The following is a 17,409-nucleotide window of genomic DNA, read 5'->3' as shown; positions in this document are numbered from 1 at the left end:
AGTAGCTAACATCACGATTACTCTTAGCTGTTAGCACAAATTGTAGGAGGGGAAAAAAATGGGAGAGGAAAAAAATCCCTGTTTAATGCTGCCTAGGGAATACCGTGGAATTTAGAACAGATACCGTTGCAGACTAGCAGCATGCCTGACTGCACTTGACTTGAATCACTGGGCAGCAGCCTCATGTTGTATCATTTAAGGCTGAAGGAAGAACGGCAAAATAGTAATGGATTTGTGTGCAGTGTTCCTGCATAAAAGGAAAGTAGTATAAAGATGGTGGTATGTAATTTGTATTTTATTTTTAAGAAGAATTTAATCCAGGTATGTATGCTCTTTGTGGTTTTGTCTAGTCTACATGTAGTTTTCTGTTTCCTTTGTTTCCTTTGCTTGTTTTCATTCTGAATGTTCCTCCCACTGTTCTTGCCATTGCAATGCAATGATTTGTAACTGATTTGCTTTCTAATGCTATAATGTTGATGAAACTGTCTGGGCTTCTGGAATTAACACTTCATTAAAAACTGGGGGGTTATTTTGTATGGCTGGTAACTTCACAGTATAAGTTGAGTAAGGCAGTATGGTGTTTGATTTTTCAATGAGTTGGTACATTTAAATTGATACAAAAATATAAACAAATTAATTACATGAATACACAGTGAAAGTAAGGTATGTTTTGCTTATTTATGTCAGTATTTTTCTCCTAATTTGTGACAGGATTAGTAATAAATTGAGCCTTACGGATGCTTATGTATTTCTGGGTCTTGATTAATCTCCAAGATGAACACCCTGCAGATTTCTTTTGAATAGGCAGCTTGCTTAGTCTACACGCTTGATTCTGTTCCACAGCTAAATCTGTGTCTCAGAATACCCTCTACTATGTACCTCCTCCAAGGCACAACCCAAAAACCTACCATAACTATTTCATACATTTTTATCCATTTTAGGTACAAGAAGATAAAATTAGTATTTTGCCTTCTGCAGTTTCAGAGGCCAATAGTAGCTAAAACTAATTTCTTACTATGAGATTGCTTTAAGAGGAAAAATTATGCAGTTAGAAAAATATGACTATTCTTTAGCCCTCGCCTTTCTTTAGTCCCCTGGCTCCTCTTGCACTTTTTGTCTTACTAGTATTTTCTTTCACCTGACAATTGATTATATGTAATAAGTGAAATAAAACACAAAGCAGTGTGCCCTTAAACTAAGGACACTCATAGTTGTCTTATAATGTCTGGTAAAAATGTACTAAAACCACTTAATGCTTATTTGATTGTTCATTAGTCTTGAAATATCTTAAAGCATTCTGTTGCATTTCTAATTTCAATGCAGCCTAGTTAGAAGTAAGATTTTTTTTTTTTTTTTTTTTAAAAACATGTTGATCCAAAAAGGGTTAATATCTCTTACAGCATCTTAATACTGTTGCTAACTCCTGGCTGACAGGAGCTATTATGCCTTAAAAACATTCATTGGTGTAAAATCAATTGCTTTCTGATGTGAAAATAAACTGTCTGTAAAGTTGTAGCTATTTTTCACAGAGAGGGTGATACTATGCTTGTTTCCTGTCGGTGATTATATAAAATAGATGCCTTTATTTAGCATAATACACAACTGTGGTTTGAAAATTGAAATTGTAAGGTTACTTGACACGTATGAATGTTCTAAAAGCCAGTGCTAAATCTTACCATCTAAATCAACATAGAGAGAAAAGCAGCAAGAGAGTGCTGTTACATCTAAAAGCACTAAGAATGAAAAGTAGAATTTAAGGGTAAAGCGTGTTTTGTTCTTCACAAATTCCTTTTGTAAAGGATATAATGATAGAAATTATGATTAGCTATAATCTCAAAGAACTTAATATAGAAAAAAGCCATGATGCAAGATAAATGAGGGTTCTTCCAGTGGAATATACACAACTTGGAGAGTTGTATAAAGGTTTTCTGTCACTATACTGTTTGCTTGATCCTGCAGTGATGTCAGCACAACATTACCATAATGACTATATATTGCTGTGAAAACACTTAGGAATTCTCAGGGCAAGTACTGGGAATCCAGAGTGTTACACAGTAGGAGAAGATTCATAGCTCAGAATATCTCCCAATTCACTAAAAGCATCAATGAGAACTGAAAATTCCAAATTTTCCTTTAAGTGTTGTGTTGTGAAAATCTAGGAAGAAGGAAGTAGTATAATAGCTTCTGCCTTGTGAGACCATTACAGCTCTGAAGCCTAAAAATTCTTTGGCACCTAAGAAGGTTGTTACACTGTTTTTGTTTTTCTCATTTGTGTCATTCGCTTAGGTTGGTAGCAGAGGTTCTTGCGTTCAGGTACAGATTAAGTATCACAGCTGTCAGTGTATTGAAGCAAAGACAGAAGAGGGGTTTTTTTAATAAAGTCTTTGCAGCAAATTTAGAAATATGTTTAATATCTACCATCCTTATCAGTGAATGTCATTCAGGTGTTAAGCATGATTTCTATCTGTGTGTGCCTGCTCATCCTAGTGTATGTTGTTGTCAACAGTGCTTGTAGTCATTTGTGCTTGTGGTATTTTTCAAATGCCAATGTCACAGATGATTGCTACCATTTATCAAATGAAAGGCCACTTCATCAAAAACTTTCTTTTTCATAGCTTTTTTTTCTAAAAGTTTGATGTAACTATTAGTTTACTAGATTTTAGAAAAATATGTAAAATCTTCGTTGCAGAGGAATGGAATCCAGAGGGCTTACTTTGCCCTTATAAAGTTGATATCTTACTGTAAACATTTCACTGGGAATTTTTGTAAGTAGTTAGCAAAAAAAATGCCCCCAAACCCTAAAGAAAGAAAAAAATTGAAGCTGCAGAGTGATGTAGTGCACACATGGTCACAGAGTTCATGGCAAACCCTGTCCAAGGGAGATTAATTCAAGGCTGTGTGTTGTCCATTCCAAGACACAGGCCAGTACAGTTGGAGGATTAAAATTCTTACCTGAAAGAAAATTGAGAGATTTTTTTAAAAATTATATTTTCAGGCAGAATAACTATTCTGAAAAGTTGCTGAAAGTTTTGAAATGTTACTATTAAAAAAAACTTTGAATGCACTCAGTGTACTATAAATACAGTCTCTGCATATGTTATGCTCCAGTGTAAATTAAATCACTTGGGTTCCCAGGGTGTAATGTTTAAAAGACCCTCTATTAAAACACAGGAAAAACTAGGGACAGAACTGAGATTAAGTCAAAATATATGTTGATACTTTCTGGTTTTTAGTAGGCACTAAATAGGTTCTGATTATTATATAGTAACTCTTTTATTTATGGTAATCTGAAATAATAGCAAGTTGGTAATAGTCCAATTAAGTTAACATGTCTGGTACTGACTTAGTAATACAATAATCTCCATATTGTCAGCAAATAAGTTTTCCCTCCCCCTGTTTTCCCTTCCTTTTGTAGTCTTCATTTAAATAGAAATTAACAATTTGGTGACATTTTCTCAGTCTTAGCAGTTTTTGAACTGACAGTATTGACTAAAATTAAGTTTATAGAGGACAGCATATATCATTTATACGGCTGTAAGAGAGGGAAAAAGTCATAATTACCACGTCGTTTATACACTACAGTGTCTTTTTTTCTTTTTTTGACTGAAAAAGTCAAGGAAACAACTAGAAACATCAAAGAGAAAAAAGTCAGTGCATTTAGTCAAATAATATTGAAGCTGTGTTCCAAATCATCTGCAGTCTCTTATTCTTGTGTGCACTAGTATATTGAATTGGCCTACATTATCTACTGCTCTTCAAATGGGCCACATTTTACCTTTAGAATCTGTTCTATAGCTTTTTACATCTCAGTGTTAATCTACTGTATTTGATACATCTCTTCATTTGTTTTTGGTTCTAGTCAAGGCCATTGACCTTTAAGAACAGTTGCTTCAAATACTGCTTTTAATGTTAATACCACACTACAGATGTGTTTCTAAAGAAATAGTCTTCTAATGCCTCCAACAATCTTATTAGTAGTTCATAAAAAACAAAACTTCACAGGGAAAAATGCAAATATTACAAAGGTATAGAGAATAGCGTAACCTAAAAAGTAATTACAGAAATTATTGTAAAATAGTGGGGTTTTCTTCAATTCATGTCTGTCTTCAACAGTAATTAAAAAAAATAAACAAAACAAAACAAAAAAGAAACCAAAAACCACATCTTTTACAAAAAAAAAAATCCTCTCTTTTTCCATAGTGGACATAGTAGTAGGGAAGCAGTGAAGATGACTTTTCTCTGCAGAAGAATTGCTCATCCTAGATTTTCTTCTAAGCTAAACCAAAGACAATGAGCTTCTATACATTACAAAGTAGTTTAATTGCAACTGTTAAACTGTGGAGTTAATTCACTGATGCACCAAGTTCTCTATGATTTTTGGGTTAGATGTTCTAAATCACAATGAGCCAAAGTCACGTTTAAGCCGGTGCTGTTTGCATCTGTTATATTTAAACTCCATTAGGTTGTATGCTGACAGAAGAGATACATAACAGCTATGAATGACCAGTATTACAATATGACTGCTAAATATTTAGATTGTATTCTGTAGTGTACCCCATGAATATATGTGCAGCCTCCTCAGTACAGCAGTAGGCCTTGTGGATTAAAAAATAAGCAGATTGTAGGCTCTTAGGACTGGGGTTTGAAACAGCAGTTTGGTGGTTTTACTTTTTACATTCCCATAAATAGAGAAGGCAACATGTTAAAGGGTGGTTAGATATGTATGAATCACAGGATCCATAAATAAATATCACCAGGTAAATAAGGGGATAGAGTAAACTTTCCAAATCGTTTTGAAGAGCAGTAGGAATCACGTCCTAGCCAAAAGGAGTGAGTGCTGATAGCACTCCACCTTCTCCTGTGAATGTTGGGAGGGGCCGATGGGATAGGACAAAGGTCTGCTGGTGTGAAAGCCTGAGGAATTGTTGGAACAAAGAGTAATTACCCAAAAGAGAAAGCAGGTCTCTTTACTGCTCTTGTCCCTGCCCTTGCCAGGGTCTTTGGGCGGGTCATCCGTATAGGTGTAGTCAGTGTTAAGATAAGTGTCCTTTTACCTTAAGAGACTCACCATTTACACAGATTAAAAATGTCAGTAGTTAAGACTAGAAGGAGAATTTAAGAGGAATATAAAGGAGCAGATAAGTGCTCTAAATTAAGCTCGTCTGAATTAGGTCATCTGAGATGATTGTCAGTATAGTGCTCCTGTTGTAGTAAATTAATGAAGCAATGTGGAATGTACACCACACTATGCTTGTCGAAAGGAAGGGAGCAGAGGTTTCACCCAGCAGATGTGAGCTGAGGGCAAGTACACTTATGTCAAGATTAACCTTATTCCCAGGCAAGCATAAGACTAGTAATTAGACTAGTAATAAGACCCTAATAAATAAACCTGTATATCTGAATTCTGTTACTGATTCCTTATGTTCCTGATGGTAAGAGAGCCTCTGCTAGCCTCAGTTTCTGCAGATGCAGGGGTAAACTGTTTACATACTTTTTTATAGGTATATTTGATTAATTAATTTCTGTGGAGCATTTTGCATATCACAAAAGTACGTTGCTGTCTATAGACTCCAGTGCCTATTTTGGCAGTAATACAGAGTGCTATTGCTGCAGATGAAGACTTCTTGGCTTTGTTTTGATTCCCCCTACTGTCTTGGTGTTGAGAACATGAACTGTCTTAGGGTATTTTATAGAGAGAAACTGCACTTCAGTCTCATCTTCTTCCCTGCCCCCTTTCAATATACGCAGACCCCTTGTAGTTGATTAATAATGTGAAGGTTAAGCAAGGCTAAGGTCCTGCCTGGTTCTTGCTTTGCAAGGGGACAGTCTGCATCCACAGAGCTACCCCTGAATGGAGAGAGCTGCTGCTCTGCAGCTTCATTTACTAGGGTCTGAACAGAAGCTGAGCAGTGATCTAGCTATTCTATTTAAATACTAAAATTATATTTTTAAGATGATTCACTTTTTTAATAAAAATGCAGGGCTGGATTTGATAAAATAATTTTTTGAAATGGGGGTTTGGTGTTCAGGTATGTAACTGAAATACACTGTTTGCATTATTTAAAAAGCTATCATTTTTAACTCAGCCCACTCTTCCCTCCTTCTACCTGACGCATTAGTTTTAGACTTGGAATAAGATCCTTTATACATGATGCTTCCAACTGACATTTTTATTTTGACAACGCTTTGTTATCAACAGCGTGCTTGAAAATGGTCCAAATTCTGTTCACCATCAAGTTGATCAACAAAACTGTTTTCAGACTTGCTGTGGGTAAAAAGCTGATGGAAGTGTCATTTTGTCCTTTCTTTCTAGAAGGACCCTATTAAGAGTTTATTTTTTAGTCTCGCAATCCATAACACTTTCCTGTTCTATTGCCATCTAGCACTGTAACACTTCGACATGATTCCGTATGCTTAGAATGGCTTAACCCAGTGATGTTGAACTTTATTATATAAATTGTTTCAATTCAATAAACAAAGTGAGAATTTAAAAATTGAGGTCATAATGGTTTATTGTGAAACCTGGATAAAACAAGAAAATCTCCGAATGACAACTTGCAGCTCATTCAAATAATTGACTTAGTTCTATGTCCTTCTTAAAAGACTGTTCCTTATCTTATGGAGTTTTAACCTTGCATTGATTTAAAATGTTAAGAACAACCTATGCAAGCCTTTACAAGAAGAAATGGATGAGACCTTTAATGACTCAAACTTGATTCCATGTGTAGACATACAATTGTAGAAAATGACTTTTTGACAGAGCTGCAAACTGATTAACAGATCATATGACTAATACAGCTGAGATGGAATAGAACTCGCATGAGAGAACATAAATCTGCTCCATTTAGCAATCTCCCTGTGTTTGTAACAGTACAGCTTTTAATTCACTATGGCATTGTCAGAAACTGGGTTTAAATAAATTCAGTGCTGAATGTTCAGCTATTTGTAATACTTTCGATTATCTCAGATAAAAAGCTTTGGTTAGACACTGAATAAAACACACACACATATATATGTATGTATATGTATATGGCTTGCTATGAAATCAAGCTTCTACAGAGAAGCATTAAACCTTATTTAAAGTGAATGGAAACGTTCCAGATTCCAGTGATAACTTCATTATTTCTTGATGGTTTTTAGGCTGAGACAGGAAACAAGCCTTCTGGCTTGTTTATACATTCTTGATTTGAAGTCATTTGAAGAATGTCCAAGTCATCTAAGTGAAGTTTATATAAGAGGGAATTTAAAATTCTGTGGCTGTGTGGGCAGAGGGGGTAGGCAATCACACTTCAAATCTTGTTCAATAAATGGTTACAAACATTCAGTGTAAGAGCTGAATGGTTAACAAGTGTTTCTACATCTAGAAACATGCTTTTGACATTGAAAAGTGTCCCAGGATGGTTCCTTTCTCTCCTAACAATATGTGAAAACAAGTCAGCCTTGGCTCTAGTGAAAAGTTTTCAATATTCTGAGAGATGTCATTTGCATTCCTTGAAAATTGCGTGCAGTCTCATTGAGCATTCTTTTGCTTCCAAACGTTGCTTGCTCTTAATTCACGCTTAATGCTCTGACTTTATGCATAAGCCTACAAGAAAAAGAAGTGGCAAGGACTATGCTGATGTATATGTGTTAAAAATGTGATTCATGTCCCACAGATATTTCACCTTTTTATAAAATAATAAATAGCCACTTTGGGAAGACTGAAGGATGTTTTCTATTCTTCTGCTCACTCTGCATCCCAATTTAGTTATAGCTGGAAAAGAAATGAGTCTGTTTACATTCTCTTTTCCAGGATTCCAGAAGCCAACCAGGCTTTTAGCAGCTTTGCTTGTGCTCTATGCAGCACAGTGCATTTGCTGCTGCAGTATGAATCAGGGGTTAGTGTTCATTATTTACCATTTCATATGTGCATATATGTAATGAATAAATATATGGAGTATAAAAGTAAGCTCAATGAAAACAAACTGTGCAATGCAAAGACCAGATCTGGAGGTGTGTGAGTGGACCATAATGTTTCATACAGTGCCAGGCTGTTTGCAGACAAGGACAGTTCATGTTCTCTACTCCTCTTAAGACACCACAGAGCAATTTTTAACCCTTTATATACCCTGTATCTAAACAGACTTCTTATTCTGCCAAAGAATTTTTTGCTGCTTTAGAAACCAAAATGGCCATTTTAAGAACTTCTTCTTTACTGGATTTTTCAGAGCTGGTTGCCTTGTTTTTATTCTGCAGCTATGAAACTGGGAGGTGAATGATATGCTGTACAAAAAAAGTACACTTACATGCTTAAAATTTATTGACTACATTTCTAATGGAATACAAGCTTTTATTTTATGGAACAGAAACTTCCAGATACCTCATGAAATCTTCCTAGACTTCTTCTAGATCAGATGGTTTTCCTGTTGTAATGGCACCTGTTTCTGTCCTGTGACTTGTAAATCATGTTTCTTTCTCTGTTTTTTTTCTGTGACCATAGCAATGTTAAGTTTAATAACCTGGATGAGAATTTCCATCAGTTGTCATTATTTTTTCGTATTTTCTATGCGTTGTTTTCTTTTTACTTCTTAAATAGGAGAAACCATGAAGATAAGCCCACTTTTGAGTCCTGGCTTATCATAGCATGTTAAAGTCTGGTATTAAAGCACTTACCTCACAAACCATAGTTATGTGCATAATTCAGTCTTAAGATAGAACAGTACTTCGTGGATACAATACTCACTTGTTGTACCTGAATCCTACCTTGCTCCAAATGACAAAGCAAGAGAGAACTTTCTACTTCTGTTTTACTAGCTAGTAACCATTTGTTACTCTGTCAGGTTTTTTGATCACTGCCATATATCATATGGATCTAAATTGTGATGCCAGTACTCTGCAAGAAAGCAGAGAACATTTAAACTGAATATTTATGTTGAAGTCAGAGAATTAAACTGAATGAAGAAGCCTGGAAATAAGTTTAGCTTGTTAATTGTTGTTAAAAATATTTGCCTACAACTGTTTTCAGCTTCAATTATTCATGAAACAGTCTATTCAGAAAATATTTCTATTCAGAAAAGTTGAAACATCATAAGTATTATTGAATGATAAGTTTGCTTGGCAGCCATTGTAATGTCATTCCCTCCTTTTTAGACACTTCAAGAAGCCATGTGCAACAGAATGAGATTTTGCAAGACGTACAAAACCTCTTCAGGATTTTGTTTTGAATAAGCAGATGTGTGATTTTTTGTTTTGTACTTTTCTGTCACGTTATTCCAGAACATCAGTAGTTTATGTGGCTATAGTCTTCATTGAAACATTTGCTGATGATCCTTTTGGAGATACAAATACTTTTCTGGATCAAAAATTGTGTTTTGTGGAAACAGCTTAAAATAAATTACACTCCATGGTTTCTGCCCTCTTCAAGAGCCTGATCTTATCTTACATATATAAGATTTGCAAAGGAATGTTTACAAAGAAATCGGGAAATAGTACAAAAAGGAAAGAGAGTTGTCAGAGCAAAAAGGAACAAGACTTAACTCAGATTGGACAAACAAAAAATCCAAAATTTTCAAATACTTTAAAAAGTACTGTTAAAAAGATTGCCAAGTGCCCATCTGCTCGCAACTTGTCAACTGAAGAAGAGGAAAGCAATAAAGAATTTTCACTTTCTCCAACGTTCAGTTACAGAGTTGCTATTGCCAATGGACTGCAAAGGCACATTTTTGTAGCAAGCACTAATAATGAAGATATAGTTCCAGACCTGTCTTCAAATGATAGCTCATGTTCTGAGTCCTTAAGTGAAGTAAAAACTAATAGCAAGAAGAGTGAATACTTATCCCACACAATGCCTGTGAGACGCAACAGGAAAAGCTTAAGCAGCCTCGCAGCTTCTGATGGAAGTTCAGATGGAGAACGCACTTTACACACACTGAAGCTGGGAGCCTTACGAAAACTGAGGAAATGGAAAAAGAGCCAAGAATGTGTCTCATCAGACTCAGAGCTAAGTTCATGGAAGAAAACATGGGGATTAAGAAGTAAATCTCTAGACAGAACTGGCCGTCACCAGAAATCAAATACTCTTGAACCTGGCTTTAGTTCAACAGGTTGTATTAGCCAAACCCATGATGTTATGGAAATGATCTTTAAAGAGCTTCAGGGAATAAGTCAAATTGAAACAGAACTCTCTGAACTAAGAGGGCATGTTAATGCTCTGAAACAATCAATTGATGAAATTTCTAGTAGTGTAGAAGTTGTGCAAAATGAAATTGAACAATTGCGAACTGGATTTGTACAGTCCAGAAGAGAAACTCGGGACATACATGACTACATTAAGCAGATAGGCCATCCAGGAAACAAAGCAAGTCTTAGGTTTCTAAATGTGCCTGAAGAGCGGCTTGAAAAAGCTGAAAGCACAGTTTACAAAATATTAATGGAAAAAATGGGGTTCTCAGAGGCACAAAGCACTATTAAAATTGAGTTTGCCCAAAGGCTGGGGCAGCAAAGAGACTGTCCAAATGCAAAGCCAAGACCCATTCTTGCTTACTTTGAGTCATCACAACAGAGAGATTTGATTTTAAAAAAGTCTTATAAACTTAAGGGAACTGGCATTGGAATTTCTACAGATATATTTTCCAATGAAATAAAAGACAAAAAAGAAAGAGGACTGCCTTCTTCTCAGACATATGAAAGCATGGATATGAAACTTTTAACTGTGGAGACAAAATCTAAAGTGCATGACTGGGAGTCACCTGACAGTGATAAAGACTTGGAATCAGATATAAATAAGAACAGTTATGCAAAGATATCTAAATCAGCACATCAAATAAAAACAAGCACTACAACGGGGACTGCTGAGTCCCCAAACACTAAAGACCTTGACAGAACTGCTGACAATAGCACCTTTTCACACAGAAGAAGTTATGACAGTCAGTCACCAGAGTCTGACACTATGGAAAAACAGTCAAAGACCTATTATTCAGATGTGACTCCTTTATGGCATTTACAGAATGACTTTGCAACACCAAAGCTTAGCCGTTCAGAATCAGATTTCTCAAAATTGTGTCAGTCTTACTCTGAGGATTTTTCAGAAAACCAGTACTTTAGCAGAACAAATGGCAGTTCACTGTTGTCCTCCTCTGATCGGGAACTTTGGCAACGAAGGCAAGATGATTCTCTAAACTGGTATGGCAGTTCCCAGGAACAGACTTTTGCCCAAGACATGCAGCAGTATCCAGAGCAAAATGAAGCAGGGAACATAGAAACTGTTGATAGTGGAGTAAGCAATGGAATAATCTGTGTATCTGGAGACATAAACCAGTATGATGATAGTCAGCTTTCTTTACAGGATGATCTTTCCCCGTGGAAAAACTGGAATCAGTTGGAACAAGGGGCAGATTTGGGCCTAGACTCATCCACACAGGAAGTTTTTGTGTATGATATGAGCAGCCCTTCAGACCAACAGAGAGATTTTGGAAAGGGCCAAAGTTCTGACCCCCAGTATGATACTGAAAGCTATGATTTCACTCTAGATGGTACTTCTCCATCTTGTCCAGGGCTTGATAGTGAAACACAAAGTCAGTGGACTGGTCAATATGATGATTATCAGGAAACAAATTCTATCTCCTCTTATCAGAATCAAAACAGATTGCCTATGATGTACCGAAGTCAAAGTGAACTACCAAGTGATGACTCAGAGGAAACCGCCCCTAAATCATGGCATAGCCGATTAAGCATAGACCTTTCTGATAAGACTTTCAGCTTTCCTAAGTTTGGATCTACACTTCAGCGTGCTAAGTCAGCTTTAGAAGTAGTCTGGAATAAAAGTACGCAGAGTTTAAGTGGGTATGAAGACAGTGGATCATCTTTTATGGGAAGGTTTAGAACTTTATCTCAGTCTACTGCAAATGAGTCAAGTACAACACTTGATTCTGATGTTTATGCTGAGCCTTATTGCTACAAAGCAGAGTATGAGGAAGACTTAATTGAACCATCTGGTGAGAATGAAACAGACTATGTAGAAGTAATGGAACAAGTCCTTGCTAAACTAGAAAATAGAACTAATAGTAGTGAAACTAGTGAGCAGGTCCAAGAGTATGAACTGGACCAGTCTTTGTATGAAACTCCATATGCAATGCTACCAGAGGAGCAATATGACACACAGTTTGACAGTGTGATCAGTGAACAGATACTGGAAGTTGAAAGTGACATGGCTTCTGAAGTAGAAATAAGGGAAGATGAAAATCAGAATGTCCCAGAGCTGATTACTGAAGTTACTGAAATTCCAAAGAAAAAAAGAATACGACCATCATTTAAAGAAGCTGCTTTAAAAGCATACAAGAAACAAATGAATGATTTGGAGGAGAAGATCCTTGCTGGAGGTAATAGTATTTTAATACTGTCTTTCAAGTAAAACATTGTTCTCACTAGAGTTGGACATTAATTTTTGTATAGTACCTTATCTTGCTCCCATTGAATTCAGTAGAAAAAATTCTGCTTATGTCTGGTTTTGTTTAGAGGGTGAAATAGTTCCACAGAAATCAAAAGGTTAAATTTCACAGGTTTGCTTTGAAACAGTTTTCTGAATATGTTTAGTCAGACATGCTTGTAAGTAACTGTATTTCTTTGAATTCCAGTAACTTGAAAATTAAATTTCACAAGGTTTGAGTCTTAAAAAAAGAACTAAATAGTACGCTGTTCTTGGTTTTCTCATAGTTTTGTAAATATTTACAGGAGTAATACAGAGTGTTCAGATATTACTGTCTTGCTTTCCTTACCAGTTTTCAAGTCATGGTTGGTTCTATACTCATCCTGATGAGCAGTGTTCTCCATTCCCTATGCAACCTGTACTTACAAGAGTGCAAGTCTAAACTGATTTTATGTCAGTTCTTATTTTGATTCTGTCCTTATTTGTACTCCCAGTAAGCTCTCAGAGAAGTAGTCAGTCCCCAAAATGGGGTGAGAAGGGTCTAGGGTGTGGAGGAAAAACAAGAGTGTAAATGGTAGCATCCATGTATGAAGAAGCTTTAGTAAGGAACTAAATTCACAGAGGTGTTGATGCTGATTTATTCATGATTTTTATCTGTTGTATTATCAGACTTCAAAGCAGACAGTCATATATATATAACTTTAATACCTCTAGTAATATACAGATATGGTGATATTCAATGTAAACATTCACTGTAATGCTAATAACATTGGTTATAATATTGTACATTTAATTGGGAGCATCATAATGACTGTAGCTAGCCAGATGGTAATTGTCACCTTGACTGAATCTTTCCTTTATCTGCCTTGGAAAAATAATCATCTAATACATTCATTTTAAAGATGAAAAACTGTGCCTTTAGCCAAAGGTTGTATTCATTAGTAAGGTGCTTGAGGTGTACTATAGCATTTCTTTTGTACATGATCAGCTACTTTTACAATAAGTATATAGTCATCTTGGAATTGTGTTACAAAAGCATTTAAATATTGATAGTTGTAGAGTTTACTTTGAAGTCTGTTTTTTTATTTAAATAATGACACTCAATTGTATACTTGTATTTTGCAGGTAATTTTCCACAGTACTGTTAGATACTAGATGGTGTGTATATGAAGGAACAGCTATCAGTAAATAGTACTTTCATGACTTTTTTCTGATTTTATGAGGTATGAGAGAGGGGAACCACATTCCTTTTACCTAGTCATTGTACAGTAATATAATGCTCTGAGGACTTAATTAAAGAAAGCACACAAGGAAGACCCAAAATTTTGAGACCCAAATTGATTCCACTATTTGAAGTGTGTGCATTTGTGTGCATTGGTAGATAACACGTTGTTAGAAAATGAGAACTAACTTTGATGCATTCCAAGCAGTCGCTTCTAGAAATTAAATGTATGTTCTTCTTTTAACCCAGCAGGTGAAAGACTTCTTTTAGTCTCTTAATCTATTGATGTTTTGTCTTCTGAGTAGCTGAAACATTTCTTACATCTACAGAGAATCCATCTGACACCAAGACCAGTTTGTGAAAATGTATTATTGGTGTAGTCTATGGGGCAGAGTGTCTGCATGGTTATGAGATGTCGTACTAGGACTTCCACTTTTGTTTCCACAGAATGATACAGACTACTATAAAAGAGAAGGGAAATAAAGGAGAACAGGAATACAGCAGGAAGTTAAGGGGAATTTACAAATGAACCACTACAACACACTGCTGCTCAGCTTATTCTGAGAACAGTGTGCATTCACTCTTGAGTAACAGTTCTGCTTCCTCTTTCCACTGTGTTTTCCGTGCCATCAAGGAGGATGTGTGTTTCAGTCAGGGATTCTGCCTCAGCAATCACCAACTGGTTTGTTACAAAGGAATCTTCAGGTCCTGTAGCACACCTAGCAATACCTATTAGCAAAACAGTCTTTCGTGTTTTTATATCTAATGGATGAATATGATATTCTTACCTTGATATCTGCAGAACACTTAACAGTTCTTCAGAATTTAAAACTTGCAAAATACATTTTCTAGCTGGAGTAGTCTATTCAAAGAATATATTACCTGAAAACTATTTCTGCTGAGTGACATGTAGTATTATTGGAGCCATATCTTTATTTTAATTTCCACTTACTCTCAGTGAGCTGGATAATGGATACTACAGACAGTCTATTCACAGATAATGAAATCCACAGATGGAATGTCTGTCCTTGGAGATAGTCAAAATCCATCTGGACATAGTCCTGGGCAATCTGCTCTGGGTGGCCTGATTTGAGCAGGGTTCTTAGACAAAGCCTCCAGAGTTCCCTTCCAGTCTCAGCTCTTCTGTGATACAGAAATGCATTTTTGAATACTTTGTATGCAACCTTTGAAGAAGGATATCTTCTTAGTGTTAGTCTGCTAAGACAAAACACCTTCTACTTCTGTTTATTATTTGAATGGCACATAGTCTAGGAAAAAACATTTTGTAAATCAGTTCTTAAAGGAGTTCTGTAAAACTCAAAAAACATATTTTGCAGCTTCTCCATTTTGGCAACCTGCCTCCTCTTCTTTGTGTGTAATTAGGCATGTCCAGAGAATACTTAGCTTATCATTTAAGCAAATAGTAGTTCAAGGTATTCTATCTTCATTATAATATTTGCAGAAGCAATAATAACTTTTTTTTAAAGTGACTAATAGCTGTTCTAGGGATTACATGACTTTTATGAATTTTTGGGGGTTTTTTCCCTCTCTTATCCCTGTAACTGATTCACAGTCAACTTCTGATTTCTTACTTTCGGATGGAAAAGTACTAGAAAGAGAACAAGTTCTTTGAATTAGTCTTAATTATATAACCAAAACATAACCTATTCTTTAATTAATTGTTTCATCCCTCCATGTAAGCAGGAGCAGGTAGACAACAATCTGTCTAAGCAGAGATATAATTATATAATACAGCAGTGTTAGTTCTCCAATTTAATACAAAAGTAGGGTTGAGAATATGACTTTCATTCTAGTAAGGCATCAGGTAAGGTCAATAAATCTTCGGTACATAAATAATTTATTAGTGCACAAGAAGCTCATAAGATAGTCCTGTTCTCTGTCACTAGCTGGAGGGAAAAATACACTCTGGGCTGATTGCTTATGTATTATTTATTACAAAATGTTTTTGGAGACATACTGGAATGACTAGAATAAGAGGAGACATGAACAGTACATGAGTAATCCTCAGATTTAAAGTTCTGTAAGGATATAGAGACGTCGTGAGGATGCATGTATATTAAAGGAGGGATTGATGGCTTGAAAAAACTCAAAGAAATGCTAACCAGTTGTTGGTTTCTTTGTACACTGTAATTGAGAATGACTTACACTTTTATTCATTGTTCTAGTCCTCACTTGTTATTTTCTAGCTTTCTTTTTCCCTACTGTCTTCTTCCATTCCATCCCTATCTTATCTTTTACAGGTGCCTTAGCATAAGCACAGTTTTCTGTCCTGGTGAAACTAAGCCTCTGGGAAAGATTCCAGAGTTACATGCACTCTTCTGAGTTGCTTTTATTGATAACATAAACTCTTTCTATGGATAGTAGCTTGTGCAGTAGCTTCTTGATCCAGTTGTTGAAGATCTTGGTCATCATTTAATATGCTAGATTTTAAAAATCATTCAGATTTTCAAATGTCTTTGGTCTGAATTTTCAGGCAAAGACTAACCTCTAGATTGTTAATGGTGTCAAGATGGGTGAACTCATCTAATTTATACACATGTGCAGTGTGTAAGGGCACAGGGATTGGATTTGCCTCCTTAACAGTGGAGGGAAGTGTTTCTATTGTTGTCTAGGAAGGATTTGTATTATGCTTTGTGGTGTCTGACTTAGACAACTTAGAACTTAGAGATGAATGTGAATCTTATTTTGTTTATGCTAACATCTGAAACCAAAGGAACCAGTAATGTATTACCTCACTGCCCTGGTGGTATGGTCATTGGGTTCCATGTTAAGAAGAGCTACCAGTAAAATAAGTAAGCTTATTTCAATGCATATTTCAATCTATGACTATTCAAACTATGGGTTTTTTGAAATAAGTAGATATTTTCTTATTTGGACAGCTTCTCTGGCCTTTTTATAAAAACTGTTTGCTGGAATTGCCTGGGTCAGCTGTATTTTCTAAAAGAGTAAAGGCTTTAAAAGTTAACCTAACCTTGTCTTGTGGTACTCGGACTTTTTTTTCCTATGTCTTACCTCCATCGTGTTTGGTTTTAATACATAGGTGCACAGTTACCTGTAACTAATAGCTTTGATAAAAGCATTGTACTGCTTTTGTTATGTGAATGTAAGCCTTGGATTTGGACTTGAAATGATCAGTGCTGTGGGCCAGATGAAAATCAATTGCTCTGGTACTGTTTAGTAAATTAATCAGTCATTTTATAGCCGTTCAGATGGAAATAGGATAAATAAAAACCTTACCTTGGTCATGAAAATTCATTACTTGCTGGTGGTGACTGTAATGGAGAAATAAAAAGCCTGTTAGAAGTTAAATTGGTTTTTTATATTAAAGAGTTCTTCTGCATGCAATCTACATTAACTGTGTTGGGAGGTGGGCTTTAAGAAAGGACCACTGTTTGTACAAAGAGGAATTAAAAGTAAGTATATATCCCATTTTATTTCTTAATTGTTTGAGGTAACTACACTGACTGATTAAAATAGGGTGAGTTGCATTTGGGGTTGTTTGGGGGGAGTTTCCATAAAAATAAAGTTCCTTCTCAGACTGCTGGTGCAAACTGGGGAAGGGAAGGATTTACTAGACAGATGGTAGAATTTTAGTTTAGTGTTTAAAATACTGAAGCAATTAATAAAGATAGAACATGAATATTTGCATCTATTGTGCCAAACTGAGATGCCTATTCTTTCACTGACCACTACTAACAGCTATGCCAGTCAGTCTTGTTCATAAGATACTGTAAAAGAGATTGTTGGTAAGTCATCTTTTGCC

At 35.7% G+C, this 17,409-nt stretch overlaps 1 protein-coding gene across 1 annotated transcript in view; it reads left to right on the top strand.

Moving 5' to 3' along the window:
- Nucleotides 1–9,382: 9,382 nt before the first annotated feature.
- Nucleotides 9,383–17,409, top strand: part of UNC13C (unc-13 homolog C) — a gene marked incomplete at its 5' end in the record, with an annotated part of 125,735 nt that continues 117,708 nt past the window's right edge. The window contains one exon of the mRNA XM_082290746.1: nt 9,383–12,356. Within this exon, the coding sequence (XP_082146872.1) occupies nt 9,383–12,356 (2,974 nt within the window). The remainder of the gene's footprint in view (nt 12,357–17,409) is intronic.

Source organism: Coloeus monedula, assembly GCF_965178545.1.
Source record: "Coloeus monedula genome assembly, chromosome: 14".
Classification (NCBI taxonomy): domain Eukaryota; kingdom Metazoa; phylum Chordata; class Aves; order Passeriformes; family Corvidae; genus Coloeus; species Coloeus monedula.
The sequence above is the reverse complement of the archived record's forward strand: the minus strand, read 5'-3'. Positions and strand labels throughout refer to the sequence as shown.